This window comes from Oncorhynchus kisutch, linkage group LG21 (genome assembly GCF_002021735.2).
Source record: "Oncorhynchus kisutch isolate 150728-3 linkage group LG21, Okis_V2, whole genome shotgun sequence".
NCBI classification, from domain to species: domain Eukaryota; kingdom Metazoa; phylum Chordata; class Actinopteri; order Salmoniformes; family Salmonidae; genus Oncorhynchus; species Oncorhynchus kisutch.
This window is the reverse complement of record NC_034194.2, coordinates 28,293,319-28,321,115: the sequence shown is the minus strand read 5'-3', so window position 1 is coordinate 28,321,115 and position 27,797 is coordinate 28,293,319. Positions and strand designations below refer to the sequence as shown.

At 44.0% G+C, this 27,797-nt stretch overlaps 1 protein-coding gene across 4 annotated transcripts in view; it reads right to left on the bottom strand.

Moving 5' to 3' along the window:
• Positions 1–27,797, bottom strand: part of atad2b (ATPase family AAA domain containing 2B) — a 129,858-nt gene that overhangs the window by 90,876 nt on the left and 11,185 nt on the right. For all 4 annotated transcript variants that reach the window (XM_031800745.1, XM_031800746.1, XM_020454923.2 and 1 more), the window contains exons 2-19: positions 26,158–26,318; positions 25,995–26,026; positions 25,723–25,855; positions 23,646–23,742; positions 23,362–23,500; positions 22,653–22,793; positions 22,334–22,409; positions 22,121–22,222; positions 21,118–21,345; positions 20,727–20,901; positions 18,327–18,415; positions 18,022–18,181; positions 16,514–16,604; positions 14,893–15,004; positions 14,440–14,639; positions 13,171–13,312; positions 12,607–12,793; positions 12,301–12,486 (exon numbers count right to left, since the gene is read on the bottom strand). In XM_031800745.1, the coding sequence (XP_031656605.1) occupies positions 12,301–12,486; positions 12,607–12,793; positions 13,171–13,312; positions 14,440–14,639; positions 14,893–15,004; positions 16,514–16,604; positions 18,022–18,181; positions 18,327–18,415; positions 20,727–20,901; positions 21,118–21,345; positions 22,121–22,222; positions 22,334–22,409; positions 22,653–22,793; positions 23,362–23,500; positions 23,646–23,742; positions 25,723–25,855; positions 25,995–26,026; positions 26,158–26,318 (2,451 nt within the window). The remainder of the gene's footprint in view (positions 1–12,300; positions 12,487–12,606; positions 12,794–13,170; positions 13,313–14,439; positions 14,640–14,892; positions 15,005–16,513; positions 16,605–18,021; positions 18,182–18,326; positions 18,416–20,726; positions 20,902–21,117; positions 21,346–22,120; positions 22,223–22,333; positions 22,410–22,652; positions 22,794–23,361; positions 23,501–23,645; positions 23,743–25,722; positions 25,856–25,994; positions 26,027–26,157; positions 26,319–27,797) is intronic.

The window sequence follows — 27,797 nt, the reverse complement described above, 5'->3', positions numbered from 1 at the left end:
GCTGCAAATGTTGAGGGGGCTTATTCTAATGCTTACCCAATAAAAATGCACTAAATCACCAATTTGGCACATCATTGCTCATGTTATATTTAACAAATTACAGACAGTAACCTACAAGTAGCAACATAGAAATCAATTGATTGAACATCAAATGTCTTCAATATGATTGAAATAGGCATATAGCCTACTGTTTATATTTTAATGCAGTCATCTAGATTCTAATTTGAAGCATCTTTTTATATGTTGCTTGTTCATATCAATTGCAAAGACATGGGCAACATTGTATTTGTAGTCCACATCGTTCTCAAGTTATTGGCAGTTACAGAGATATTCTCACACAATTCTGTGTGTATAAAGTGACAAGGAGGACAAAACAAATATCTAACGACCCACTTAGATGTTCTAGGAGTGGTCTGAGGCATGTTTTTAATAACCATGGTTTTGGGAAACAGCGTGGAGATTTAACTATGTTCCTACGAAGGTTCTAACAATGACCTTCGCCTTAAGATGCTTTTGGGGAAACCGGGCCCTGGACTTGTCTTGTACAACACTTTTGCTGTGTGCTTTTAGTTTCTGTCTGGTTCTGCTTCAGCTAGTTTAAGTCAATGTCTAGTGTTTGTTAATGCTTATACTAACTGGCATCAGGGCAACAACTTCATGTTTGTGCTTTATTCAGGTTGTCCTAACTTGTCCATTTTAGTCTTCAACCTTCTGTCTGTTACCTGGAGTTGAATGTTGAATAGGTAGGTAGAGAGAGAAGCCCACATCCCGGCTCCATGTCTCAGTCAACCCATCAGAAGATGTGTTGTTTTTAGGAATGCAGTATTCATGAGTTGGGATCAGAGGCTTTAGGAGAAATCAAATTCTTTGTACAAGTACTTCAGAGTGGGTTTGGGAAGGTTAGTAAATATACTGACTCAACAAGACTAACAGTACAGACAGACAACTACTGGGCCAAAAGGTAATGACCCTTCAGTGGTCAGCTTAAGTTACCAACCTGGTGTTGAAAGCCAGTCAGCCAACTGAGCTAAAGCCTAGGCGTTAAGGAGTCTTCAGGAATTAGTTAACCGACAGTATAGTACACAACCCTAGACTTCCATGTCGAGAATGTGTTTTAAAGAGCTTGACATCCAATCACTGTGCAGAACACCCTGAGAGGGTGGGCTTACACAGCTTCTATTCCACAGCCTGCTGTTCACCTCCTAACATATCTTCCCTGTCTCTCACATTCATTCATTCCCTCTTTCTTTCTCTTTGACAAGTTTGTTTTCTCTTTCCCTCTCCCTCTTTTCCTTTCTTTCCCCATCTCTTGGCCAGATACTCCTTGGTGGGGATGGAGAAAGTGAGGGATGGAAGAGAAAGGAAGAGGGAGATAGAGAGAAAGGGATGGACGGAGGTGTGTTAGGGAGAAAGACAGTAGGGGAGCTTCTGTCTGCAGAACACACAAGGTAATGATTTTACTCCAGCCTGACCAAGGAAGGCCGTGGAGTATACAGGGATGTGTGGAGGGAGAGCGGAGAAAGGGATGAACAGAGGAGGGATGGAGAGAGGAGAGGTCTACCTGGCTGAGGATCAGTGGCACACAGCAGCCAAGCCTCTGCTGCTCTGGAAGAATAACAAATCCTTTGGTCTGCTAAAATAAAATAAAAAGATCTCTCTCCCTCTGCTCCTCCAGCTCTCTCCCCGCTCACGTCTCTCCCCCCTCCACCCCTTTTTTGTAGTGAACAAGACAGAGCTGCCACTCAAGAGAGACTTGAATCGATCGACACATTTTTAAAAAGAGAAATGAACAATACAGTTGGAGAGGAATTGATTAGGTATCGTGGAGTGTGTGGGCGCGTTTCTGTGTTCAAATGTTCCATTGAATTGCAGCTTGATTATGGCCTCACCACCAGCTAAAAGACAAGCAGAGAAAGGAGGGGGATTATCTTCCCCTCTCATTACTAGTCGGGATACAGTTTGTCAAAGTAACAAAGTAGAATTTTTAAGCATTTTAGCTAACCCTAACACTTTTCCTAACCCTATTCTCCTAACTTTCTGCGTAAGTTCTCCGAACCTGCTACGAAAAGTCTATTCTGACATAAACCGTATCCCATCTAAACAAAAAACCCTCTCCCCAATCCAGTATTCATTGTTTTCTAAGAACCCAAAAATTTACTCTCGGTTTCACCCTTCATGCCTTCTAAACTAAAGGCTTCAAACAAAGAGACTAAAATAGTGTGTGTGTCTCTGTTGCCATTGTTTTAAATGACAGCAGAGATCTATGGGTGTCTCTCAGGCCTTTACAATAAAGACAGATACATTCTGTACTTCAGAAGCAGCTACAGCTCATTGAATGGTTTAAAACACGAGTTTAAATCAATGGTGTTGCCACCATTCTTGTGTTGGCTGTGCCTGCTGTTCATGTGTTTTGAACACACACATCAGCACTACTGCATACTCCTGCCAGCTCCACGAGTGGGGGACTAGTGTGTGTGTGTGTGTGTGTGTGTGTGTGTGTGTGTGTGTGTGTGTGTGTGTTGGGGACATGGATGATTCTACAAAAGTGTGACAATGCTGACAGACCACACACTGGAACCCACTCTGCCTCTGAAGCCCAGCAATGAGTCACTCTGATCAGGCACAAAGATCCCCTACAAGCTCCTCTAACCTCCAACCTTCTCCCACTACCTGCACACTTACCCACCTCTATCCTATCTTTAAGGCACTCTTTCAGCCTCAGACACCCCACCCAGACCCTAACTACCCACCCCCAGAAACAACCATCACCAACTCCAGCTCATCCAGTCCTACTCCTAGCTGCAGCCCAGATGCCGTTTACGTGGGTATGGATTCCAGACATGTGCTGGGGAGACTGGCAGCTGGGACCACCTGCCTTCCCCCACTGTTGCACTCTCCCTGCCCATCACACTCTCCCTCTTCCAGACTGGTACTGTAAGAGTGGTGGTGGTGTTGTGTAGGGACAAAAACCCCTGTCAAAGAGAAGTGCTGTGAGGATAGCTGTCACCAATGTGTGCCAGAACACACCCCGAGAACATCAAAACCCAGTGCCAGAACACACCCCATGGAAGGACAGACTAAATTTCAAACTTCAGCAGACCTCATCTGTACCAACCAACCAGACAGACACACAGACAAGAGACACACACCCTAACCCAAATCTAAAATCAGTACATTTAGATTTTTACATCAACAAATAACCTTAAATGAATTACATTTTCATCTCTCATCAAAATTAAGAGAAACAAATAGATTTAGTCAAGTAGTTTTTTCCAAAGTGCCTTTCCCAAAACATATGTATATTGTCCCAAACAATACTCATTTTATGTTTTTATTGACCTCACTGCAATCGCGACCCCGACAAAAAATACCCGTTTTGTGGTCCCCCCAATGGTTAGTTACAGGTTTTATGTGAGTGAGTGAGGAAGAGTGAGAGAATAGGAGGAAACAAGAGACAGATAGAAAATCCATCTATCCAACAGACCAGGTTCCCCCAATGCTAATGAGTCGACCATAGTGAGACAAACACTTCCCCCTGCAACACCCCGCGTAGAGCAGGAGGGCATGTAGGGCCAAATGCTGAGAGCTCTAGACAGCATGTACCAAGGGGTGAAGCTTTGAGCTGCCTACAATCTAAGCTAGATGCCCTCAATCTCACACAAATCATCAAGGAACCCACCAGGTACAACCCTAAATCTGTAAACAAGGGCACCCTCATAGACGTCATCCTGACCAACTGGCCCTCCAAATATACCTCCGCTGTCTTCAACCAGGATCTCCGCGATCACTGCCTCATTGCCTGTATCCGCTACGGAGCCGCAGTCAAACGACCACCCCTCATCACTGTCAAACGCTCCCTAAAACACTTCTGTGAGCAGGCCTTTCTAGTCGACCTGGCCCGGGTATCCTGGAAGGACATTGACCTCATCCCGTCAGTTGAGGATGCCTGGTCATCCTTTAAAAGTAACTTCCTCACCATTTTAGATAAGCATGCTCCGTTAAAAAAATGCAGAACTAAGAACAGATATAGCCCTTGGTTCACTCCAGACCTGACTGCCCTCGACCAGCACAAAAACATCCTGGGGCGGACTGCAATAGCATCGAATAGTCCCCGCGATATGCAACTGTTCAGGGAAGTCAGGAACCAATACATACAGTCAGTCAGGAAAGCTAAGGCCAGCTTCTTCAGGCAGAAGTTTGCATCCCGTAGCACCAACTCCAAAAAGTTCTGGGACACTGTGAAGTCCATGGAGAACAAGAGCACCTCCTCCCAGCTGCCCACTGCACTGAGGCTAGGTAACACGGTCACCACCGATAATTCCATGATTATCGAAAACTTCAACAAGCATTTCTCAACGGCTGGCCATGCCTTCCGCCTGGCTACTCCAACCTCGGCCAACAGCAGACCCAAATCCAGATAGCAGATGTTCTGAAAGAGCTGCAAAACCTGGACCCGTACAAATCAGCTGGGCTTGACAATCTGGACCCTCTCTTTCTGAGAGAGGGTTGCGCCATTGTCGCAACCCGTATTACCAGCCTGTTCAACCTCTCATATCATCTGAGATCCCCAAGGATTGGAAAGCTGCCGCAGTCATCCCCCTCTTCAAAGGGGGAGACACCCTGGACCCAAACTGTTACAGACCTATATCCATCCTGCCCTGCCTATCTAAGGTCTTCGAAAGCCAAGTCAACAAACAGGTCACTGACCATCTCGAATCCCACCGTACCTTCTCCGCTTTGTGCAATCTGGTTTCCGAGCCGGTCACGGGTGCACCTCAGACACGCTCAAGGTACTAAACGATATAACCGCCATCGATAAAAGACAGTACTGTGCAGCCGTCTTCATCGACCTTGCCAAGGCTTTCGACTGTCAATCACCATATTCTTATCGGCAGACTCAGTAGCCTCGGTTTTTCGGATGACTGCCTTGCCTGGTTCACCAATTACTTTGCAGACAGAGTTCAGTGCGTCAAATCGGAGGGCATGCTGTCTGGTCCTCTGGCAGTCTCTATGGGGGTGCCACAGGGTTCAATCATTGGGCCGACTCTTTTCTCTGTATATATCAATGATGTTTCTCTTGCTGCGGGCGATTCCCTGATCCACCTCTAAGCAGACGACACCATTCTATATACTTCCGGCCCGTCCTTGGACACTGTGCTATCTAACCTCCAAACGAGCTTCATTGCCATACAACACTCCTTCCGTGGCCTCCAACTGCTCTTGAACGCTAGTAAAACCAAATGCATGCTTTTCAACCGTTCGCTGCCTGCACCCGCACGCCTGACCAGCATCACCACCCGGGATGGTTCCGACCTAGAATATGTGGACATCTATAAGTACCTAGGTGTCTGGCTAGACTGTAAACTCTCCTTCCAGACTCATATCAAACATCTCCAATAGAAAATCAAATCAAGAGTCGGCTTTCTATTCCGCAACAAAGCATCCTTCACTCACGCCGCCAAACTTACCCTAGTAAAACTGACTATCCTACCGATCCTCGACTTCGCCGATGTCATCTACAAAATAGCTTCCAACACTCTACTCAGCAAACTGGATGCAGTTTATCACAGTGCCATCAGTTTTGTCACTAAAGCACCTTATACCTTATTATCTAGTCGGCTGGCCCTCGCTACATATTCGTCGCCAGACCCACTGGCTCCAGATCATCTACAAGTCCATGCTAGGTAAAGCTCCGCCTTATCTCAGTTCACTGGTCACGATGGCAACACCCATCCGTAGCACACGCTCCAGCAGGTGTATCTCACTGATCATCCCTAAAGCCAACACCTCATTTGGCCGCCTTTCGTTCCAGTTCTCTGCTGCCTGTGACTGGAACGAATTGCAAAAATCGCTGAAGTTGGATACTTTTATCTCCCTCACCAACTTCAAACATCTGCTATCTGAGCAGCTAACCGATCGCTGCAGCTGTACATAGTCTATCGGTAAATAGCCCACCCATTTTTACCTACCTCATCCCCATACTGTTTTTATTTATTTACTTTTCTGCTCTTTTGCACACCAATATCTCTACCTGTACATGACCATCTGATCATTTATCACTCCAGTGTTAATCTGCAAAATTGTAATTATTCGCCTACCTCCTCATGCCTTTTGCACACAATGTATATAGACTCCCCTTTTTTTTCTACTGTGTTATTGACTTGTTAATTGTTTACTCCATGTGTAACTCTGTTGTCTGTTCACACTGCTATGCTTTATCTTGGACAGGTCGCAGTTGCAAATAAGAACTTGTTCTCAACTAGCCTACCTGGTTAAATAAAGGTGAAATTAAAAATAAATTTAAAAAAACAGATGTAATTATATACATACAGTTGAAGTTGGAAGTTTACATAAACTCAGGTTGGAATCATTAAAACTCGTTTTTCAACCACTCCACAAATTTCTTCTTAACAAACTATAGTTTTGGCAAGTCGTTTAGGACAAGTACTTTTTCCAACAATTGTTTACAGACAAATTATTTCACTTAATCACAATCCCAGTGGGTCAGAAGTTTACATACACTAAGTTGACTGTGCCTTTAAACAGCTTGGAAAATTCCAGAAGATTATGGCATGGCTTTTGATAGGCTAATTAACATCATTTGAGTCAATTGGAGGTGTACCTGTAGATGTATTTCAAGGCCTACCTTCAAACTCAGTGCCTCTTTGCTTGACATCATGGGAAACTCTAAAGAAATCAACCAAGACCTCAGGAAAAAATTATAGACCTCCACAAGTCTGGTTCATCCAAATGCCTGAAGGTAACACGTTCATCTGTACAAACAATAGTACGCAAGTATAAACACCATGGGACCACACAGCCAATATACCACTCAGGAAGGATACGGGTTCTGTCTCCTAGAGATTAATGTACTTTGGTGCGAAAAGTGCAAATCAATCCCAAAACAACAGTAAAGGACCTTGTGAAGATGCTGGAGGAAACGGGTATAAAAGTATCTATATCCACAGTAAAACGAGTCCTATATCGACATAACCTGAAAGTCCCCTCAGGAAGGAAGAAGCCACTGCTCCAGAACCACAATAAAAAAAAGCCAGACTAAGGTTTACAACTACACATGGGGACGAAGACTGTACTTTTTGGAGAAATGTCCTCTGGTCTGATGAAACAAAAAATAGAACTGTTTGGCCATAATGACCATCATTATGTTTGGAGGAAAAAGGGGGAGGCTTGCACGTCGAAGAACACCATCCCAACCGTGAAGCACAGGGGTGGCAGCATCATGTTGTGGGGGTGCTTTGCTGCAGGGGGGACTGGTGCACTTCCCAAAATAGATGGCATCATGAGGACGGAAAATTATGTGGATATATTGAAGCAACATCTCAAGACATCAGTCAGGAAGTTAAAGGTTGGTCGCAAATGGGTCTTCCAAATGGACAATGACCCCAAACATACTTCCAAAGTTGTGGCAAAATGGCTTAAGGACAACAAAGTCAAGGTATTGGGGTGGCCATCACAAAGCCCTGACCTCAAATCATATAGAAAATTTGTGGGCAGAGCTGAAAAAGTGTGTGCGAGCAAGGAGGCCTACAAACCTGACTTAGTTACACCAGCTCTGTCAGGAGGAATGGGCCAACATTCACCCAACTTATTGTGGGAAGCTTGTGGGAAGCTACCCGAAACGTTTGACCCAAGTTAAACAATTTAAAGGCAGTGCTACCAAATACTAATTGAGTATGTAAACTTGTGACCCACTGGGAATGTGATGAAAGAAATAAAAGCTGAACTAAATCATTCTCTCTACTATTATTCTGACATTTCACATTCTTAAAATGAAGTGGTAATCCTAAAACCGAACCCAAACCGGGTGCGCACGTTCGCCATCGAGCATAAATGTATTTTGTCACCCTACACCAAACGCGATCACAACGCGCAGGTTAATATATCAAAACAAACTCTGAACCAATGACATTAATTTGGGGACAGGTCAAAAAGAATTGAACATGTATGGCAATTTAGCTAGTTAGCTTGCACTTGCTCGATAATGTGTCCTATTTAGCTAGCTTGCTGTTTCTAGCTAATTTGTCCTGGGATATAAACATTGAGTTGTTATTTTACCTGAAATGCACAAGGTCTTCTACTCCGACAATTAATCTACACATAAAATGGTCAACCGAATTGTTTCTAGTCATCTCTCCTCCTTCCAGGCTTTTTCATCTTTGAATGTATAGTGTGATTGGCATCTACACTTTTACCACGACAACCGGCAAAGCATTTCGTCTTTCAATCACCTCATTGGTTATACCCAGGTGGGAGATGGCACATGGGTACCTGCTTCTATAAACCAATGAGGAGATGGGAGAGGCAGGCCTTGCAGCGTGATCTGCGTCAGAAATAGAAAGGAGTTCTATGCCCTTGGCATCGCAGACGCCCGTTGACGCCCGTTGGCGTGCGCGAGCAGTGTGGGTGCAATAATTGAATAACAAGGATTTCTACATTTATTTTGCGACGCTCGCGCACTTGACATGTCCGGTCTGGTCAGCATGTAACTGACCTAAGACAGGGAATTTTTACAAGAATCAAATGTCAGGAATTGTGAAAAACTGAGTTTAAATGTATTTGGCTAAGGTGCATGTAAACTTCTGACTTCAACTGTATATATCCTTTGTTGTTTGACTAGCAAGAAGATCTCTCTCTCATGAGTGAACTAATTCAGGAGCTGGCACTATGTATAGTGGGAAAGGGAATGATAGATGCAGGTTCAAATCAAACTATTTTCCACATGTGCCAAATACAACAAGTGTAGACTTTACAGTGAAATGCTAACTTACAAGCCCTTAACCAACAGTGCAGTTCAAGAAGAAAATATTTACCAAGTAGACTAAAATAAAAAGTAACACAATAAGAATAATGAGGCTATATACAGGGGGCACCAGTACAGAGTCAGTGTGTGGGGGTACAGGCTAGTTGAGGTAATCTGTACATGTAGGTGGGGGTGAAGTAACTATGCATGTCCGGTGGCGATTTTTATGAATTGTTCAGCAGTCTAATGGTTTGGGGGTAGAAGCTGTTGAGGAGCCTTTTGGTCCTAAACTTGGCGCTCCAGTACCGCTTGCCGTGCGGTTGCAGAGAAAACAGGATGACAGAGAGACGGAGATAACGAGATTGGGGGAAAGCGAGTGGTGAAGTGAAAATATGATGAACACTAAGTGTGTGTATATGTGTGTGTGCAAGGAACAATGTGGTGCCGAGCAGTATTTTAATTTAATTTTTCTGACCCATTGGGTGCGTAACCTGATTAGGGCGTCCACCCAGAATGACAGAAATCACATTTAGATCATGGTCATTCATCTTAACAGAGCATGCAACTTGATGTAACAATGTGCATCTTTCTTAGCAAATACCGATGCCCACTTTGAAGATGATATAAAAACTGCATTTACTTTTCCTCAGACAACAACATGGGTAACGAAGAGCAAAATCACTAGCCCAAGTCAATCAACCATCCCCATAGTATTCTATTGGTCAGCTTGTCGTTTTGGGCGAATAAGAAATTGACTATTTGAAACAGACTCCGGGACATATTTTACACACACACATTTTTTTAAAGCAATGAAGCTGATGCAACATAAATGTTTAGCTTAAAAATATGATAAATTATTTCTTCACATTATAAGCACAGCAATGCACACAAAGCAAATGTTGGTCCGTAATGCAATTAGCAGGAAAACACCATTGTCAAAAGCACACTGCACATGCCAGTGACAGATCCAAATATCCATTAAATCTAGAAAGAGGGGAGAGCTAAAGATGCAATAACTAATACGACTTGCTAATGACTAGGGTTGTGCCTTTGGCTACTGGACAATGAAAGAAATAGGCTAGGCCTACTGGTTTCAAATTGCAAATGGAAGTGTTTATAAAATAATTGGTTGGATATTTTGGCCAGGCTACTTTGAAGCAAGGTAAGACATGCCTCACAATATGAAGGGAAACGTTCAGGTTTCAAATAAGCAAGTATACGTCTTCAAAATGCTTACTGCCTCCAGGCCATTGCAGTGGTGTGACGCGCTGAAGCCTACATGCACTTGAATGGCGAATGGGAAGCATGCTTCAAATTACCAGTTGAAAAAAAAAAATAGCTATTTTCAAATTGTGGCCTTCCAAACACTTTAAGACGCTATTGCATTTAGAATTGCTACGCAATGATTGGGCTTATAAAAGCACGTCTTTCCAGCAGCAACTACTAAACCGTTACAGAACCGTAGCAGTAGCTCTCACACCGTGTCACAGATGTTTCGCTTACAGGTTCTGGATCTGTATGCTGTGCGCGTGTGATAAAACAGAACTCATTTAAATGGCAAAAAAAGGCCCAGACTTTCACCGTTTAAGCGATCAACTCCAAACCAACGTTGAGATGTTCAGACTGCCCCTGTTTAGATTGCTTGTAAAAGGACTTGATATGTATACTTTTTGAACGAACGATTTTAAATCCTTCTCCTTTAACTTTTAATATCTTCTATTCATTAGATACACTACATGACCAGAAGTATGTGGACACCTGTTCATCAAACATTCACACCAAAATCTGGTCCCCCTTTGCTGCTATAACAGCCTCCACTCTTCTGGGAAGGCTTTCCACTAGATGTTGGTACATTGCTGCTATAACAGCCTCCACTCTTCTGGGAAGGCTTTCCACTAGATGTTGGTACATTGCTGCTATAACAGCCTCCACTCTTCTGGGAAGACTTTCCACTAGATGTTGGAACATTGCTGCTACAACAGCCTCCACTCTTCTGGGAAGACTTTCCACTAGATGTTGGTACATTACTGCTATAACTGCCTCCACTCTTCTGGGAAGACTTTCCACTAGATGTTGGTACATTACTGCTATAACAGCCTGCACTCTTCTGGGAAGGCTTTCCACTAGATGTTGGTACATTACTGCTATAACTGCCTCCACTCTTCTGGGAAGACTTTCCACTAGATGTTGGTACATTACTCCGGGGACTTGCTTCCATCAGCCACAAGAGCATTAGTGAGGTCGGGCACTGATGTTGGGAATGTTATTTGTCTGTTAGGGTAGGCTACGCTAGGCCTTTTTCATTTCACTTGTCTGTAAAGTAACTAACTTCCATCACTAGGCGACCAGAACTATCAATCCTAGCCTGCAAGCTGCCTGCAAGCAGACCACTCTTTAAAAAAGTATGGTAACGTTTGTTAAATATCACAACTTACCGAGACATTTAGTACAAAGAAAGCAAATATTGCTACCCTACCATAAAATATAGCATAAACAACACTGCAGGACATCAGCCAGCAACATTTGTTGGTGTCAGGGAAACAATAGAACACTATAACCAGGAGCAGAATTCTACTGTCTGAAAAGGTAGACACTTCTAATGCGGTACTTTTAAAAAATTATTGTCTGATAAGTTATCAATTATTGACATGCTACTGTAGCTGCGTTCTCTCTCTGTAAAGGGTCGCGGTAGACATAATTATATTGCCTGGCCCTAGCGGTGATATATACGTAATAGGACTATTATTCTGCATTGTTATCACTTTGTTTTGTTTTTTTAAGTCTGTTTAAACAGTCAAATGTTTTCCATTTGTCACATCCCTAATAACTATATACATTTGCATATTATAACTCACCAACAGTAACTATTGAACCGTTCAAGCTAGAGAACCCAAAACCAAATTCCACATGTTCAAGATATCCTAACTTTAATTCTTTAAAATATTTATCAAATTATGTAAATTTGCATAAAACAACTCACCAACAGTAACTCGAACCGTTTAAGCTAAAGACACCAAACCAACTTGCTCGTGTTCAGGCTATACTAACTTCAAATGATTAAAAACCTTTATCAACTATAACTACTTACATTTGCATAAATTAGCATTAAATAACTCACCAACAGAAACAATTGAACCGGTCAAGCTAGAGAACCCAAACCAACTTCCACATGTTCAGGCTGTCATAACTTCACATTCTTAACATTTAAACTATAATCAGTGGTTATTAGCGTAAAACGCAATGGATCAAAAGACCAAAAATAAGAACACAGTGGTAGACATTTTAAATGCTACCACTCTTTAACCAGTTCAGCTGCAAACATTAAAACATTAACATTTCCATAAGTACTTTAAAACAAGCACACATTTTCTTTTGGAATGTAGTTTTCAATTATGCAATGGATTTTTTATTTATTTTCCTGGGCAATTGGCTTGTGCCAGATTTTAATTATCAGCTTTTCATTTTATTTATTTATTTTTAAAAATCGGCCAAAAGCCGGCTATTACCGGCTAACAGAAACCCTGGTGTGTTTAGCCTACCTCCTGCGGTAGCTGTGTGTAGCAGGTCTCTGTGGTGGCGAGGATGAGGAGGGGGGTGAAAGAGGGGACGTCCTGGAGCAGAGAGAGAAAGGTGTTCTTTACAGTGTCGCTAACCGAATCCCACCAATCACAGATGTGAGGCATGAACACCACACTGGGCACGCTCCGACGCGCCTCACAGAACACCTGACGGACACACACAACAGCCAAACATCATACATTTGCGATATACATATTTGCGATCTGTATGAGTGTGTGTGTGTGTGTGTGTGTGTGTGTTTATATATGTAGAGGTGTGTGTGTTACCTGAGCGCAGGACTCCTCAGGTGTCTTGGCGCTGACAGAGTAGAGTGTGGGCAGGTCTAGACGGTGGACAGACAGCTTGTCCAGGTGGTGTAACACAGCAGGGGCCAGGTGGGAACCCTGTCCCGAACCGGGGGGACCCGCCAGCAGCAGGCGAGGCCGGTACGACGTGGGCTGGTGGAGAGCTGATCTGGAGGGAGAAGAGAGTGAGAATCAGCTTCTCTTTTTTAAATGTGTCCTTACATTACCAAATAGGCTATCAGTCTGCAGTTGATTGATTAAACTAAAAAGTGTTAGAGGACTATAATGTCCATAATCATATTTCAAAATCTTTAAACATATTAGCCATCTATATGAGATAAAGTACCTCGTAGATTGATGCGAATCTAAGAGAACATTTATCTTCCCTCTCCTGTATTTGATGACAGGTCTGAAGGATGACTAATGGTTTTAACTTTGACTTTGCTCATGTCATTCTCCTTGTGGCCACAAGGTGGCATTAAAATGCACTGATACAGTGGGGTGTGTGTGGCTAGGGGTAGAGGTGTTTTCTGTAGTCAGACTCACGTGGTGAAGTGTAGGAAGGGTGTGTGTGCCGTAGAGGGGTGTGTGTGCATCTTAGGGGATCCAGGCTGGAGGTGGTAGATGGAGGGAGCTGCTCCATCTGTCTCCTCTTCACTGAACTCCTCCTCTAGCAGATTGTCAATGTCTAGTAGGAAGGAAGGTCAGGAGGAAATACTGTCAAACAAACTGTGTGCCACCTAGAAATAAAACTGAAAACCCAGATGTGAAAACTCCTTCGCATTGAGTTGATCAGGCTGTAGATTGAGGCCTGCGGAATGTTGTCCCACTCCTCGTCATTGGCTGTGCGAAGTTGCTGGATATTGTCGGATCCAGAGCATCCCAAACCTGCTCAATGGGTGACATGTCTGGTGAGTATGCAGGCCATGGAAGAACTGGGACATTTTCCACTTCCAGGAATTATGTACAGATCCTTACAACATGCTGTGCATTATTATGCTGAAACGTGATGCGATGGCGGCGGATGAATGTCACGACAAATGGCCCTCAGGATCTCTGTGCATTCAAATTGCCAACAATAAAATGCAATTGCGTTCGTTGTCCTTAAGCTTATGCCTGCCCATACCATAACCCCACCATGGGGCACTCTGTTCACAACATGGACATCAGCAAACCGCTCGCCCACACGACACCATACACGCTGTCTGCCAGCTGCCGGGTACAGTGGAAACTGGGATTCCTCTGTGAAGAGCACACTTCTTCAGCGTGCCAGTGGCCATCCAAGATAAGTATTCGGCCACAGTTACGACCCCAAGATGCAGGTCGAGACCCTGGTGAGGACAGCAAGCACGCAGATGAGCTTCCATGAGACCATTTCTGACAGTTTGTGCAGAAATTCTTTGGTTGTGCAAACCCAGTTTCATCAGCTGTCCAAGTAGCTGGTCTCACACGATCCCACAGGTAAAAAAAAGCCAGATGTGTTTTATAAAATTTCCACAAAAATGTTTAAGTCCTTCCAATTTAAAATAACTTCTATATTAACAGCCCATTGAGCAAAAATTGCTACAGCTACAGCAAGGGGGGGAAACTAGAGAAAGCTCTGGTCTTATTAGTAGAGACATGGTTTATTAGGAAGGACGGTGGAGTGGTAAATGGAAGTTATTAAAAGAAGCATGAGAGATAGTACAACTCCCAGTAGATATGGGGTGGGAGAGAGCAAGAGAAAGTGGGGGGGGGGGGAAGCAAAATAGGGAGCAAAAGGAGAGACGGACAGAAAGAGCAATCCCCAGACGGGTAGAAAGAGCGAACCCGTACCTCCTCTACTCTCCCTGTGCTGTGATTCTGCATGGGGGAAAACTCGGAGCAGGACCTCCAGCACTGTGTCCAGTGTGTTGGCCAGTAGGGGGCGTATGTTTGGGGACAGGGCTCGGCCTGGAGGGGCCTGGGCTCTCTGGGAGGCAGGGACGATGGTCCGCAAGGCGCGGCTGAAGTCCCCAGGCCCCAGCACGATGGTACTGATAGAGACAGATAGATCAATAAATGAATACTTGATCCAGAATGGATATTCAGTGTCAGCAGATCATACAGATTTAGGGGAGAATTTTAACTTCCACTTCATTAAAATTGTGTATTAACCATGCTTTGATGTCAATGGGAGACTACATGGAAATTAAACTTAAGTGGAAGTTAGGATTGGCCCCATGCAGACAAGACAATGGATTCCAATCCATTAATATGGACTTTCAGTTTCCTCCTCTCCATGGATACCTGACATCCAGCTGCAGCTTAACACTGCTGCCGTAGATCTGGGGGTAGCGCCGCCGCAGCGCCGCCAGGGCCGTCTCTGTGCAAAGTGCTTTGATGTCGGCACCGCAGTAACCTGGAGCAAGGGAGTGGAGTCAATGAAAGAACCGAAAAGGAAGTAAACATCTACACTACCGTTCAAAAGTTTGAGGTCACTTAGAAATGTCCTTGTTTTTGAACTAAAATCTAATTGTGTGTACATTAAAATAACATCAAATTGATCAGAAATACAGTGTAGACATTGTTAATGTTGTTCATGACTGTTGTAGCTGGAAACGGCTGATGTTTTATGGAATATCTACATAGGCGTACAGAGGCCCATTATCAGCAACAATCACTCCTGTTCCAATGGCATGTTGTGTTAGCTCTAATCCAAGTTTATCATTTTAAAAGGCTATTTGATCATTAGTAAACCCCTTTCTAATTATGTTAGCACAGCTGAAAACTGTTGTTCTGATTAAAGAAGCAATAAAACTGGCCTTCTTTAATCTGGAGCATCAGCATTTGTGGGTTCGATTACAGGCTCAAAATGGCCAGAAACAAAGACCGTTCTTCTGAAACTTGTCAGTCTATTCTTGTTCTGAGAAATTAAGGCGATTCCATGCGAGAAATGCCCTAGAAACTGAAGATGTCGTACAACGCTGTGTACTACTCCCGTCACAGAAGAACGCAAACTGGCACTAACCAGAATAGAAAGAGTGGGAGGCCCCGGTGCACAACTGAGCAAGAGGACAAGTACATTAGAGTGTCTAGTTTGAGAAACAGATGTCTCACAGGTCCTCAACTGGCATGTTCATTAAATAGTACCCGCAAAACACCAGTCTCAACAGCAACTGTGAAGTGGTGACCACGGGATGTAGGCCTTCTTGGCAGAGTTGCAAAGAAAAAGCCATATCTCAGACTGGCCAATAAAAATAAAAGATTAAAATGGGCCAAAGAACACAGACACTGGACAGAGGAATATCGGAAAAAAGTTATGGACAGACGAATCTAAGTTTGAGGTTTTCGGATCACAAAGAAGAACATTTGTGAGACAGAAAAAAACCAAAAAGATTCTGGAGGAGTGCTTGAGGCCATCTGTCAAGCATAGTGGAGGCAATGTGATGGTCTGGGGTTGCTTTGGTGGTGGTAAAGTGGGAGATTTGTACAGGGTAAAAGGGATCTTGAAGAAGGAAGGCTATCACCCCATTGAGCTGTTGTGGGAGCAGCTTGACCGTATGGTACGTAAGAAGTGCCCATCAAGCCAATCCAACTTGTGGGAGGTGCTTCAGGAAGCATGGGGTGAAATCTCTTCAGATTACCTGAAAAAAATTGACAACTAGAATGCCAAAGGTCTGCAATGCTGTAATTGCTGCAAACTCTTTGACGAAAGCAAAGTTTGAAGGACAACTATTATTTCTTTTTTTTAAATCATTATTTATAACCTTGTCAACATCTTGACTATATTTCCTATTCATTTTGCAACTCATTTCATGTAGGTTTTCATGGAAAACAAGGAAATGTATAAGTGACCCCAAACTTTTGAACGGTAGAGTTCGTAAAGGTTACAAACATTAATAAAACCTAACATAAGTCAATCTCTTACCGACACATTTCTCAGCCAGCTCGTCCACAAACTGCTCAGCCAGTCTGGGGTTCCAGTCCCGAGTGTGGATCTCAAGGATTTGCCTTCGGGCCTAGGAACAGAGAGAAAAAGACAAAGACCGAAAGAAGGAGAGGGGAAGTACAGGGATAGAGAAACATTTAATAAATAACAAAAACCACCCTGCTCACACCACAGTGGGTTTTTGGTCTCTCTGCCAGCTGTCTCCCTCTGTGTGTGTGTGTGTACAAAATGTTGACATATGTGTAACCATAAAACATTGTGATGTTATCGCCCCCTATTGGCCAACCCATTTTTTTGATTACTAAAACGACAGATGGGCTATAGTGGGTAATCGAATGCAACTGGACGAATCATGACCAAAGATACTGTTGTTGAAAGCCTGGGCAGAGGGTAAGTGCAGGCCAATACTTTTCTAATAGTCCTTTCTGGTGGAGGAGCTTCAGCATGGAGCAGGTTAGAGTGTGTGTGTGGCGTGCTGTGATGGAGCAGAGAAGAATGGGCTGTCTTACTGTAGTGACATCCTTGGCTGGATAGAAGCAGCCGACAGTCTTCACAACTGGATAATAAATGGATTTATTTGCCTCAAAATAACAGAAAAATAAATAATACTGTTTGTTCTACCTATTGTAAAGCTGTGATTGAGAACAGCCTATGCCTAGGCTGTATATAATTTAATTATTCTATTATTTGATGTCTCTCATTATTAGTCTCCTGGTTCCTTATAGTTTTAGGCTTCAAATAACTGAGACGGAACTCATTGTTCAACCAGGAGAAAGCCATACATAAAATGAAGTGTAGCCTTCAGTCAGTCTATGGAATGGAGAAATATATATATATATATATTTATAAAGGACAAACCTTACCTAGTTTTTTAATAGGTTTAGCCTATGGCCTAATCCCCATCCATCTGACAGATCAACATTTTACGCTGCTTTGGTGGAATTCTCCACACTGTCTAGCCTACATTCCTCTAATGTTCAGTATCACATATTTATTGAAATAGGCTATAGCAAATGGTAATAGGAAAATCAATTACTTAATGTCACTTGTGTGCTGCCCTGCGAGACTCTGTTCTTTACTGCAGGGCACCAGCCAAGTTCAAGTAGGCTAAACCATCGTCTATCACATCACGATGTCGACAATCATCGCCGTAATATCGCCCAACCCTAGTACGTGTGTCTCTGCTGAGGTCGACTGATTGCTATGCAGCGCTGGGCTGGGACTGGCACACAGTCACATTAAACTGGGACTAATGTGTGGAGTACACACACACAGAGCAGCAGCTGGAACACACACACAAACAAGCATGGCACTATCTTAACAAGGATAAAACTCCAAAAAACATACTATGCCATCCATAGACATACTTTAAATGATTGGGATTACAGTATCAACACATCACCAACATAGTGTATTCATTGTGCCATAATCCTATACATGATTCATATTGGCAGGTGTTAAAATTGTTAACTACGCCACTCCCACACCTTCTTGTCAGGCAGGTTGAAGAGGAACTCCCTGTCAAAGCGTCCAGGCCTCCGTAGAGCAGGGTCTATGGAGTCCAGTCTATTGGTAGCACCGATCACCACGATTTCCCCTCGGCTGTCCAGACCATCCATCAACGCCAGCAGAGTGGACACTATGGAGCTGGAGGAGGTGGGGAAAGAGGAAAGAGAGAGATTATGGTCAAACCATAGTAAAAACTGATCACTCACTTTCATTATTGATTATCAGAGACCATCATCAAATGGAGATATCTAAACCAAACTGCTACTCCGGCATCAAATAGTACCTGTGTATCTGGTCCTGTCTGCTGGAGCGCACTGGGGCCAGCCCGTCTATCTCATCAAAGAAGATTATGGAAGGCCTCATCAGGTACGCCTAGAAGAGAGAGGAACACACAACCTTAATACAATGATCACGAAAGTCTAATTCCTCTCACAAAGTAACACCACACTGGACTAGAGGTCTTCACAGATCCACCTGTACCATAATCTCCAAGACCCAGAACCCAGCAGGTCCGGATTCAGAATTCTAATTAACGTGACGGTCTGGGTCGGATCTGATATGGATTGTCACGGGTAAGTGTAGTTTTAGCTGACTGTTCCGGAAGAGCCCGTACAGATCAGAACGGGACTACTGCAGTAGAGAAAGTTGTTGATGGCCAATCAAAGACAAATAGGCTACAGTCAGAGCCTCGCTACGTGTGTTGCAAAAGGCGATACATTTTATATACAAAAGTATGAAGACACCCCTTCAAATTAGTGGATTTGGCTACATCAGCCACACCCGCTGCTGACAGGTGTATACAAATTGAGCACACAGCCATGCAATCTCCATAGACAAAACATTGGCCATAGAATGGCCTTACTGAAGAGCTCAGTTACATTGAACATGGCACTGTCATAGGATGCCACCTTTGCAACAAGTCTGTTCATCAAATTTCCGCCCTGCTAGAGCTGCCCCAGTCATCTTTAAGTGCTGTTATTGTGAAGTGAAAACATCTAGGAGCAACAATGGCTCAGCCACAAAGTGGTATGCCACACAAGCTCACAGAATCGTCTGTCCTCAGTTGCAACACTCACTACAGAGTTCCAAAATAGCCCCAAAGCAATGTCAGCACAATAACTGTTAGTCCGAAGCTTCATGAAATGGGTTTTCATGGCCAAGCAGCTGCACACAAGCCTAAGATCACCATACGCAATGCCAAGCGTCAGCTGGAGTGGTGTAAAGCTCACCGCCATTGGACTCTGAAACGGAAACACCTTCTCTGGAGTGATGAATCACGCTTCGCCCTCTGGCAGTCCGACGTACTAATCTAGGTTTGGCAGATGCCAGGAGAACGCTACCTCCCCCAATGCATAGTGCGGCTCCAACTGTAAAGTTTGGTGGAGGAGGAATAGTGGTCTGGGGCTTTTTTTCATGGTTCGGGTGCTTTTTCATGTGCTTCCAATTTTGCGGCAACAGTTTGGGAAAGGTCCTTTCCTGTTTCAACCTAATTCGATGATCTAGTTTCGTTGGTAGAGTTTAAACACTTGATCGATGTATAGATATCATATAAGAGTTAGTCTTTAGGACAGCTGTTTTAGTCAAGACTTTCGTGTTTTCTTTACATAATATGTCATTGTTGTACTGTATGTGTGTCTATAATTTTGTTTAATTTTGTGTTAATGTATGTAGGTTGTTTTGTCTGAAACATTGTTCCCCCTGCTGCTATTTGACCAGGTCTCTCTTGGAAAAGAGATGTTCTCAATGAGAAAAAAACTGTATAAATGAAGGGTAAAAAAATATATATATTAAAAAATACAAATAAATGCCCCTGTGCACAAAGCAAGGTCCATAAAGAAATTGTTTGTCGAGATCGGTGTGGAAGATGATGACTGGCCTGCAAAGATGTCGAGATCGGTGTGGAAGAAGATGACTGGCCTGCACAGAGCCCTGACCTCAACCCAATCTAACACCTTTGGGATGAATTGGAACACCGACAGCGAGCCAGGTCTAATCGCCCAACATCAGTGCCCAACCTCACTAACGCTCGTGGCTGAATGGAAGCAAGTCCCCACAGCAACGTTGCAACATCTAGTGGAAAATCTTCTCCGAAGAGTTCAGTTATTTGTAACTGTAGGATGAGAAAGTGAAAGCACTGCAGCCTCAGTTAGCCTAGCTAGCTAACTTTAGCTAGCTTCTCCCAGTTTGATGCAGTCAAGACAGGTACTACGTAACCATCTTGGATTCTAAATAACCTAACTGTGGCAGTTATTAGTCTGCTATTGCGCGAGTCAGCTTGGTTGGTTGCAGTCACTCGCTCACAGTACAGCCTCTCCCCGCCTGCTAAAGCTGCTCCTCTCTCCCTCATCTCATACTTTAGCAGCTCTGGTTAATAAAGTAGCATTAAAAAATGACTTTTCTGCTGGATCCAACCAGGTCTTTATGGAACGGGTCTAGTTGTCTTCGGATCCGTTCAGTAGGGGTCTCTATATATTGTTTTGTTAATTTATGCATATCGGGACCGGGTGGGAAAGCCCTAGGCCCATTTCAGAACAGGTCCAACTGAAGACCTCTACTCTGGACTAGAGGTGCATCAGCTAGCCTAAACAGACAGTGTTTTGGTAAGCACAATAGAAACACACAGGTAATTAATGAAATACAGTCCCTGATGATGTCAAACTGATAAGCCTTGGCTCAAGCTCACCTGGTCAAAGAGCAGGCGTAGCTGTCGTTCTGATTCACCGACCCACTTGCTGAGGCAGTCAGCTCCCTTCCTCATGAAGAAAGACACTTTCTTGTCACCTTGACTACACTCGTTGGCCAAAGCCCGCGCTACTAGGGTCTTTCCTGTACCTGGTGGGCCGTAGAACAGACACCCTCTGTACAGGGGGGGGGGCAGAACGAGTGAGAGACAGAGAGGTAAATAACAAGTCTCACTTTTATTGATTGAGGAACTACACATTGTGAACATTCAATTTTTCCCCTCATCTGGCTTGTTCAAAGTAAATAACAGTTAAAAATGGCAAACAAAGCAGGATACATGCTTGATGTCTGAACATGAATAATGTGAGTTTCCAGGTGGCTTTGCCCTTTACCTTGGTGGCTGAATCTTGAACCTCTCAAAAACCTCTGGGTAGAGGAGAGGGAAGACCACCATCTCTTTCAGGGACTGGATGTGGTTGGACAGCCCTCCCACGCTGTCAAACTTCACTGAGGTGTCCAGATTCATGGGGTCCACATCAGCGAGGCTAGCTCCCACCTTGGCCCTGTCCCTCAGCACCCCACTGGCCAGGTCCTCTGCTCGCAAGTTCATAGGCAGACACCTTTACAAATAACAAGTGTTAGCACTGATATATCTGCAGCTCAACACTGATAGACCGGTAAAGGTAGGTCGATGTGCTGTGGTCCTTTGTAGCTCAGTTCGTTGAGCACGGCACTTGGAATGACAGGATAGTCTGATGGGTGAACATCAGTTGATGAGAGCACAGCTGTGCAGCCTGAAGCAAGGAACAGAACAAGCTTGTTCTGCTTCTTTCTCAAATCATCAATAGCCTATAGTCGCTCCATGCAGCCCATATATGTTTTGATTTAAGAGATTCTACGGTTTGTATCATTCACAACTAAAGTTGTTCTTCTTACTATAAAATGATATATACAATGACGACACGGGACTTAAGCATATCCAAGCCTACAGCCTATGTCATGGAGAATAGCCAGATAACATACAGTAGACCAACTCATTCTGTTCTTCTGAAATACATTTTCTTCTTATCATGTTTCTTTAGACCCGTCTAAATAAATAATGGATTTGTAGTGATGATATACATTACATTGATTTAGGCTTATTTTGATGACGCACATCAGCAGCTTGTATGTGTGGAGGCCTGGTTATGCTATACCAGGCCAGCAGTCTTTTGCATGACAATGACCAGCTGACAGAATTTTATGACCGCCACTGCCCCATGTATCCCCACCCTATGTACATACAGTATGGGTGGTGAATGGAAAGTGCTGTGAACTAGTGAAAAGCCACTTATGAATTGTATCTATTATCAAAATTCACCAGGTGAGTGACAGAGAAAGAGGAGAGGTATTCACCTGTTCCTGGCCCGGGTCATGCTCTTGCTTTTCCTCCTCTCAAATCTCTCCTCGTCAGACGACGACGTGGTGTCGCTACTGTGGATGGCATGCTTCTTCACTCTGGACCAAAGGAGAGGAGAAAAAGAAGAAATCACTCCATATTGCACCATGTCAATGTAGGTAAGCAGGGTTTTCTAATAAATAATTGTTCATGCCGGGTACAAGACCAACCGTATATGGCTTCTCCTAGCTGGAGATCTGTGAGTGTCAAACAGGGAGGGAGTGGTTTGTTTTCTGTTGACGGGCTCTGGGATGCAATCATAGACACAGAAGATGTTAAAAGCAACAGCACTCAAGAGGTATAAAACAAAGACTACCAAGAAATGGTTTTATGCAAGAAAAGGAAAGCTTCAGGCAACTTAGTGGGCCAGTTTCCCAGACCCAGATTAAGCCACCTCCTTGACTAAAAGCCACGCTCATTGACAAATCTTAAAGCTTGCAACAACAAAAAAACACAAAATATATATATATATATATATATTTTCTTTACCGATAGGTGGCGCCTCGTATCTCTGTACAGTCTTGCGCTGCCTCAGGTTGTACGGTCTGTCATTCTCCTCTCCTACCTCCTCTGCCTCATCTCCATCATCCTCATCCTCCGCTTCGTCATCCTCTTCTTCCCCGTGAGACTCTGTAAACAAGTCAAATATGCTTTTTATTTATTTAATACTTTTTGCCCCTTTTCATGGTATTCAATTGGTAGTTACAGTCTTATCCCATCGCTGCAACTCCCATATGGACTCGGGAGAGGCGAAGGTCAAGAGCCACGCATCCTCTGAAACACGACCCAACAAAGCCACACTGCTCGCTTAACCCAGAAGCACGAATGTGTCGGAGGAAACACCGTACAACTGGCGACTGAAGTCAGCATGCATGCACCCGGCCTGCCACAAGGAGTCGCTAGAGCGCGATGGGACAAGGACATCCCGGCCGGCCAAACCCTCCCTTAACCCGGACAACATGGCCAATTGTGCGCAGCCTCATGGGTCTCCCGGTTGCGACATAGCCTGGGATCGAACCCGGGTCTGTAGCGACGCCTCTAGCACTGCAATGCATTGCCTTAGATCACTGGGGAGGCCCTAAAATATTATATTTAAAATGTAGTCTGAACCTCAAGCAACACAGACCGGTAAATATGACAAAACTACAGTTCTCACAGTCTCTGTACAGATGTACAAGCCATCCAAACTAAGTCAAACCTTCAGTCCCCTCTTCCTCCTCCTCCTCCTCTTCTTCCTCCTCTGTCTTGCTCATGGCTTTGTGATGCGCCTGCATGCCAAAGGTGTTCCTGCGCAGTGACTTCCTCCTCTTCACACGAGAATACATGTCCATGTTTTCCTAGAAGATCAGGAGTAGAGTCAGGTTCAGCTTGCTGGCCTGCCATCATAACGTCCACCAATGGAGTTAGTTATGAACAACCCACTTTCATATTGCCGTGGTGCATTTTATTTATGGAATAATACAGATTGATTGACAGACTCACCACCTCAGTGTCGGTCCACATGCGGAGTCTCTCCACCTCCCTGTTCTGTCTGATGCTGCTGATGTTGTCCATCTCCTGAAGAACTGCCTCCGCCGTGCTGACAATACACGCATCGTCATCGGAAGTATCAAACACAGATGCATATGAATGACTACACCGAAGTTCTACGAGTAAGGCTGGGCCGATCATCACGTTACACATCTTCATATCTATCCATCACTGTTCACCTGTCTGCCAACCATTAAACAAGGAGAATCACTGTCCACCTCCTCGCGGTTTTCACTTTCTGCTTTACAGATCCACCACCTCCAGGTCATACATATTCATTATTTTGTCAAATATTAAGTCTATTAAAATGATCAGTTTGAATGTAAAACCTTTACCTGGTAGTACTGTTGACCTCTGGTTGAGGTGTGTGTGCCTGTGTTTCCGTTATCCAGTAATAGCCAGCTTCTGTCCAATATTTTCTGGGACGCTGGCCGAATAATGCTGAATAATGCTACATAATGCTTTGTAGCCTCTTCATTGATGGAAATACCAGTCAATGGAAATACATTTGACTGGTCATTCTTATCTATAGGTTAATTAGCATCATTTTGTGGAAATAAATTGGCGTGTGTGTAAAGTATATTGGTTATGTATCTTATTTATCACATGCGTACAGAATACAGCTACAGAGCCTTTGAGTTGACAATCTGTCAGTGCCAGACATCTTGTGGTACTTTCAAGACGACCGGGAACTCTGAAAAATACGAGGTCAAATCATGACGTCAGTGATCTTCAGGCCGCAAAGTCAGAGCTCTAGAAAGAGGCATGAGTTCACGAGTTGGAATATCGTTCAAAACTACTTTTTCCAGTCGGAGCTAGTTTTTTCCTCCAGTTGCCTTGAATGCTCTGAAGTTTGAAATTGGAGATTTTTAATTTCCCAGTTGTTTTGAATGTGGAGTCACATATCAATGGAAGGCAGGCTTCATCAGCACGTCACACACCACTGTCATAATGCTACTTTATATTATGTTTTCATACCATACATTACTCTTCAGTATATACTGTACCATCTACTGCATCTTGATGTAACGTATCACTAGCCACTTTATATAATATTTTCACACCCTACATTACTCATCTCATATGTATATACTGTACTCTATACCATCTACTGCATCTTGCCTATGCCGTTTGGGCATCACTCATTCATATATTTTTATGTACATATTCATATGAATTACTTTACACTTGTAAAGGAATGAATACGAATATGTACAACTACTACAAGGTAGTTGTTGGGAAATTGTTAGGTTATATTACTGCATGGTCGGAACTAGAAGCACAAGCATTCTCTACACTCACATTAACATCTGCTAACCATGTGTATGTGACAAATACATTTGATTTGCAATGAGCTGGAGGCAGTATGCATTTTGAAAACATATACTTAAATTGTATATACTTAAACACAACTGCCTTGTGTGCATTGCTGCGGTTATAACGTGAATAAACGTTCTGATCTGTTGCATCAGCCTCATTGCTTTTTAACAGGTTTTTTTATGTATCCTGGGCCTGCTGGTTGTATGATTTTGGGATCTATCATCCCACAACTGTCCCAGAGTCTGTTTGGAATAGGCTATTTCTTTCTCGACAAGCTGCCCAATAGAATATGTAGCCTAAACATTTCTACTATAGTAAATTGACATAGGCTAGTGATTTTGCTGTTCGTTACTCATCTTGTTGGCTGAGGAAAAGTACATGTGGACAGTTATTCTAACATGTTCAAAGTGCACATCAGAATTCAGTAAGGAAAACCACACATCGCTGCATCCTCGACTTGCATGTTCTGTTAATATGCATGACAATATTTTAAATGTGATTTCTGTCACAAGGATAATAAAACAAGGAAAATTCAGACATGTGGGAAAATGTTGCCTGTCCCCACAAGGAAAATGGCTATTTTAGGCTTAGGGGTTAGGGTTGCAATTAGGGTTAAGAAGTTTGGGTTAAGGTTGGGGAAAATAGATTTTGAATGGGAATCAATTGTTTAGTACCCACAAGGATCATAAAACAAACGTGTGTGTGTTACCTGTTGACGAGCTGGTCAAAAAGCAGGCTCTGGTTGAGGTGTTCAAACTGGCTCTTCCTCACTCGGCAGCTCCTCTTCAGATCAATATGGCCGTTCATGTGAGAGTGGTCTCCTGCCCCGTCCACCTTATGGGCTGCCGGGGTCAGAGGTTACAGGTCAAAACAAAGCAGTCCAATCTAACTTATACGCCAACTAATAATGTACCTACATGCAAACAATGTCATGGTCTTGGAATAACCAAATTAAAGCTTTGGTAATGAAAATGATGTTACCATGTCCATTTTGCAGGGCGCCAGATGACAACCTGAAACAACACATTGAGATGTCAATATAAACACATTGCAAAAAAAAAAAAAGACTGCTCAGACAAACAGATGGGGTATAGGAATTGAACCCAAAACGGCCACAACCGGTGCCGTTCCCTTGCCCCCTCACCTGGTGCGGTGGGTGGACATGACCCAGGAGACCCTCTGGCCCTTAGCCTGAGACGAGGGAGTGATGTCGCTAGAGCTTGGTGGGGTCTGTCTACGGGTCCGCTTCGAGGGAGGGGACATTCGAGGACTGCTAGGACTGCTCACATCACTGCTGGGATCATTCTGGAGGGGAGGAGAGACAGTGGTTAGAGAGATGGAGAGAGAGAGGGGATGGAGAAGAGAGAGAGAGAGGGGATGGAGGAGAGAGAGAGGGGATGGAGGAGAGAGAGAGAGAGGGGATGGAGGAGAGAGAGAGAGAGGGGATGGAGAAGAGAGAGAGAGAGGGGATGGAGAAGAGAGAGAGAGAGGGGGATGGAGAAGAGAGAGAGAGAGGGGGGATGGAGAAGAGAGAGAGAGAGGGGATGGAGAAGAGAGAGAGAGAGGGGATGGAGAAGAGAGAGAGAGAGGGGATGGAGAAGAGAGAGAGAGAGGGGATGGAGAAGAGAGAGAGAGAGGGGATGGAGAAGAGAGAGAGAGAGGGGATGGAGAAGAGAGAGAGAGAGGGGATGGAGAAGAGAGAGAGAGAGGGGATGGAGAAGAGAGAGAGAGGGGATGGAGAAGAGAGAGAGAGAGGGGATGGAGAAGAGAGAGAGAGAGGGGATGGAGAAGAGAGAGAGAGAGGGGATGGAGAAGAGAGAGAGAGAGAGGGGATGGAGAAGAGAGAGAGAGAGAGGGATGGAGAAGAGAGAGAGAAAGAAAGACAGCTAGAGAGAGAGAGAGAGAGGATGGAGATGAGAGAGAGAAAGAAAGACAGCTAGAGAGAGAGAGAGAGGATGGAGATGAGAGAGAGAAAGAAAGACAGCTAGAGAGAGAGAGAGAGAGAGAGGATGGAGATGAGAGAGAGAAAGAAAGACAGCTAGAGAGAGAGAGAGAGAGAGAGGATGGAGATGAGAGAGAGAAAGAAAGACAGCTAGAGAGAGAGAGAGAGAGGATGGAGATGAGAGAGAGAAAGAAAGACAGCTAGAGAGAGAGAGAGAGAGGATGGAGATGAGAGAGAGAAAGAAAGACAGCTAGAGAGAGAGAGAGGATGGAGATGAGAGAGAGAAAGAAAGACAGCTAGAGAGAGAGAGAGAGGATGGAGATGAGAGAGAGAAAGAAAGACAGCTAGAGAGAGAGAGAGGATGGAGATGAGAGAGAGAAAGAAAGACAGCTAGAGAGAGAGAGAGAGGATGGAGATGAGAGAGAGAAAGAAAGACAGCTAGAGAGAGAGAGAGAGGATGGAGATGAGAGAGAGAAAGAAAGACAGCTAGAGAGAGAGAGAGAGGATGGAGATGAGAGAGAGAAAGAAAGACAGCTAGAGAGAGAGAGAGAGAATGGAGATGAGAGAGAGAAAGAAAGACAGCTAGAGAGAGAGAGAGAGGATGGAGATGAGAGAGAAAGAAAGACACCTAGAGAGAGAGAGAGAGGATGGAGATGAGAGAGAAAGAAAGACAGCTAGAGAGAGAGAGAGAGGATGGAGATGAGAGAGAAAGAAAGACAGCTAGAGAGAGAGAGAGAGGATGGAGATGAGAGAGAAAGAAAGACAGCTAGAGAGAGAGAGAGAGGATGGAGATGAGAGAGAAAGAAAGACAGCTAGAGAGAGAGAGAGAGGGTGGAGATGAG